This window comes from Gekko japonicus, unplaced genomic scaffold (genome assembly GCF_001447785.1).
Source record: "Gekko japonicus isolate JY-2015 unplaced genomic scaffold, Gekko_japonicus_V1.1 scaffold589, whole genome shotgun sequence".
NCBI lineage: Eukaryota > Metazoa > Chordata > Lepidosauria > Squamata > Gekkonidae > Gekko > Gekko japonicus.
The window spans coordinates 522,766-527,071 of NW_015163105.1; the positions used below are offsets into that span (position 1 = coordinate 522,766).

General features: G+C 47.2%; 1 protein-coding gene across 1 annotated transcript in view; it reads right to left on the reverse strand.

Annotated features, from left to right (window-relative positions):
* Positions 1–781: 781 nt before the first annotated feature.
* PIBF1 (progesterone immunomodulatory binding factor 1) overlaps positions 782–4,306 on the reverse strand; it is a 158,945-nt gene continuing 155,420 nt past the window's right edge. The window contains exon 18 of the mRNA XM_015406781.1: positions 782–992. Coding sequence (XP_015262267.1) covers positions 936–992 — 57 coding nt within the window. The 3' untranslated portion in view covers positions 782–935. The remainder of the gene's footprint in view (positions 993–4,306) is intronic.

Below are 4,306 nucleotides of genomic sequence, written 5' to 3' on the forward strand. Positions count from 1 at the left end.
CTCTCCTAACAGAGCCCCAAAATGGAGCCCTACCCCACCCACATCAACTGAATCCGGTGGGGAAGAAGTAGGCTGTCTATTGTTGCTCCCTTTCCCGAAGGCCCAGCAATAAGGACTGAGGAGGGAATGTAATGCAGAATGGGGGGGATGGGGACGGAATAAAAAGAAGGTTGAACTCAATTTTAGTGCAGAACGTGTGTGTGTGTGTGGGGGGAAAAGAAGCTTGGAGGACACTGCGGTGAACACGGAGGAAAAGGAGAGTGCAGAAAGGTCCTCAGTGAGATTCTGCTGGGCGAGACGTCCCCTGTCTTGGTCTCCATGTTAGCAGGGCGGTTCTCCCAGCCGATTGGATCACTATCTGGGACCCTGATTAAGCCGTGTTTCCTGCCATTGGTCTCCAAGTCAGTTCTGAGGCAGGATGTCCCTGGGCTAAAGAGGGGGGGAGTGTGATGCATTATTAAAGACTCTGGACGGAAAGATTCCCTTTGAATTCAGGACTGTCCTAGAGGAACAGTTAGGGTTCTCCACTAACTTCAGATCGGTGGGGAGGTTTTGGGTATTCAACGGGGCTCTCAGACGCTGCACTAAACAAAATTCAGAATTAGGGTGGGGTGGGGCGGGGAGTTTCCTCATCCAATAGGATATTCAAACAGATCTGATTGGTCTCCATAAGTCTTTATGTGTCACCATTTAAGCACACAGATTAATTTAATCACAGCACAGCCCAGAATTTTTCTTTAGAGCACCAGGTGTAATGACCAGGTCTGACAACGCGGTTTATTTAGTTATTTATTTTTCAACAAGAGTCCTTAATGCCGTTTACTGCAAAGATAGTGTAAAAATACAAAATCAGACATCAATGTTGCTTAAGTATTTCGTTTAAAAAGTGTTCATAACATGAATGCAACCAACATTTACTTCTTCAGGTTACTGGACTACTGGTTTTTTTTCTGCTTCACCTTCTTCAGCCATGGTGGTGGTGCTTTATTTGTCTGTAAACATTAAGAAATACATTCAAGATAAGTAAAGCAACAAGCAGCAGTGTTCCAGCTTGCACAAACTGTGTACATGAGGCATAAAGTAAAGGTAAAGGTTCCCCTTGCTCGAAAGCCAGTCGAGTCCGACTCTAGGGTTGCGGTGCTCATCTCAGTTTCAAATCCGAAGAGCCAGCGCTGTCCGAAGACGTTTCCGTGGTCATGTGGCCAGCATGACTAGACGCTGAGGCGCACGGAACGCTGTTACCTTCCCACCGAAGTGGTACCTATTTATCTACTTGCAATTTCTTGCTTTCGAACTGCTAGGTTGGCAGGAGCTGGGACCAGAGACGGGAGCTCACTCCGTCATGTGGCACACTCGGGTCTCGAACTGCTGAACTACCGACCTTCCACAGCCTGCAGTTCAGCGTCTTAACCACTTGAGCCACCGCATACTTGCATATATTTACTCGTTTTGCATAATCTATTCTGCCGGTTATAAGAGGAGTCTAAGAACCATAGAAGGCAATGAAGCCCTTTCCCTGAGCATAGGAACCCGCACATTCAGCCTCACCATAGACTCCCTCGGTGCCGCAGTGTTCCCTGTAAGCTGAGTTAGCGTGAGCTAGCTCACAGTTTTTCAGCCTCCGGCTCACAGATTTTTGTCTCAGCTCAGGAAAGATGGCTCCAGAGCAAAATAATTTATGCAGCAGCCAAATCGCTCGCTCACGACTTTAATGCCGGTAGCTCACAAAGTAGAAATTTTGCTCATTAGACTCCACAGCTTAGAGGGAGCATTGGGTACGATATGTCAAATTTTTGCAGAAATGAAACGAAGCTGGAATCGTGGAGTTTATTCCCCCATCCCATAAGGCTCCAGGAGAGGAGGTGTAGCAGTCAGACCCTAGCCTCTCGATCCTATTCGGTTCTCCATTGAGATCCACTTGAATGGGTCCCGTTTTGAATGAGGGCACTGGAGCTAGAGTAAAACCCTTTACTGGATGGGGCGCTGTGGAACTGAGCCTGTGGCCCTCTTAAAAAAAAAGACTATTAAAGAGCCCTCCTTCAGGGATTAAGTGTTTGCTAAGGAGTTGGGTGAAAACATATTCATCGTGTGGAATTGCTCCGTCTTCTGTTTGGTGTAGTGGTTAAGTGTGCGGACTCTAATCTGGGAGAACCAGGTTTGATTCCCCACTCCTCCACTTGCACCTGCTGGTGTGACCTTGGGTCAGTCACAAGCTCTGGCACAGCTGTCCTTGATAAAGAGCAGCTTCTGTCAGAGTTCTCTCAGCCCCACCCACCTCACAGGGTGTCTGTTGTGGGGAGGGGAAGGGAGAGGAGTTTGTAAGCCGCTCTGAGACTCCAAGTGAAGAGCAGGGTATAAATCCAATCTCCTCTTCTGTAGACAACAGGAGAGTTACTTGGGGCCATCTCTGCACTAACTACAGTTAGGGGAAAAACAGGGGGAGCGGGGCGGGGGGCCAAAGGTGCTGCCCCTCGTATCCCAGAGCCCAGTCCTCAGCTGCTCCGGCCTGTCAGCGATGGACTTTGGCTCATTAGCTGGAAGAGCCTCGAAAGAGCTGATTTAGGTCTCAGTAGAATCACTGTAAGGTCCTTTCTGCATTGGCCGGCCACTCCGGATTTTCGCGGAGTTCGAGTCGAGGCAATTTAAGTCCAGGGCAAAACAGCCTCCAAATAAACCTGAGGCAATAGCGGGCTGAAACCGGGCTGACCACTGAAGGGAGGGAATGTAATGCAGAATGGGGGGGATGGGGACGGAATAAAAAGAAGGTTGAACTCAATTTTAGTGCAGAACGTGTGTGTGTGTGTGGGGGGAAAAGAAGCTTGGAGGACACTGCGGTGAACACGGAGGAAAAGGAGAGTGCAGAAAGGTCCTCAGTGAGATTCTGCTGGGCAAGATGTCCCCTGTCTTGGTCTCCATGTTAGCAGGGCGGTTCTCCCAGCCGATCGGATCACTATCTGGGACCCTGATTAAGCCGTGTTTCCTGCCATTGGTCCGCAAGTCAGTTCTGAGGCAAGATGTCCCTGGGCTAAAGAGGGGGGGAGTGTGATGCATTATTAAAGACTCTGGACGGAAAGATTCCCTTTGAATTCAGGACTGTCCTAGAGGAACAGTTAGGGTTCTCAACTAACTTCAGATCGGTGGGGAAGTTTTGGGTATTCAACGGGGCTCTCAGACACTGCACTAAACAAAATTCAGAATTTGGGTGGGGTGGGGAGTTTCATCATCCAATAGGATATTCAAACAGATCTGATGGGGCTGAAGAAGTATTTGGTACAAGCTGTTGACTCTACTGGTGGCTGAGGGCTTAGGGGCCTTTTGGCACCACTGCGACAAGCTCCTATGTATCTTCCCATAAATGGAATCCCATAGTACCCTTCTGTTCATGGGAGGCACCAGTGGATCTAGCTTCTCATTAACATCCTGGGGAAACACGCTGTGATTCCACACTCTGTGCCACCTGTTCACACAGTGAAGCGGACTTCGGTGTTGTCCAGCAACGTTAATGGAGCATTCTCCACAGGAGTAAGAAATTCCTCTTGTGTGAGGCAAATGCAAGTGTGTGTCGTGTGAATGATAGGACACAACTGTGCGTTCAAGGGGCACATCTCTGTCTTCCCGTAACATGCTACGCTTGTTTTTGAGGTGACTTTACTCGTAGGCTTTGATAATGGAACTACCTGTTAATGTTTACTGGGATATTGCAGCCTATTTCTGCTTGTCAAGGTCAAATATTTCGATCAAGGATCGCGGTAAGAACCAAGAATTTGCAGCACACATGAATCCTCCCCCCATTTTATCATCACGACAATTCTGTTTTTTAAAAAAATCTGTTTTATTTTATTTGAAAAAGCATTAAGTCAGAGATCATACAACAATGCAGGTTACAGAAACAACTATCACAACAATTCTGTGAGACGGGTTACACTGAGAGGGGATGGTTGATCCACAGTGATCCACGGTGGGGAATGGATATGAGCTATTTTTTTACTTATCTACTTTATACGTACCATGTCCGTCTTCCACAGATATTGCAGCCTATTTCTGCTTGTCAAGATCAAATATTTCGATCAAGGACAACGGTAAGAACCAAGAATTTGCAGCACATATGAATCCTCCCCCCTTTTTATCATCACAACAATTCTGTTTTTTTTAAAAAAATCTGTTTTATTTTATTTGAAAAAGCATTAAGTCAGAGATCATACAACAATGCAGGTTACAGAAACAACTATCACAACAATTCTGTGAGACGGGTTACACTGAGAGGGGATGGTTGATCCACAGTGATCCACGGTGGGGCATGGATATG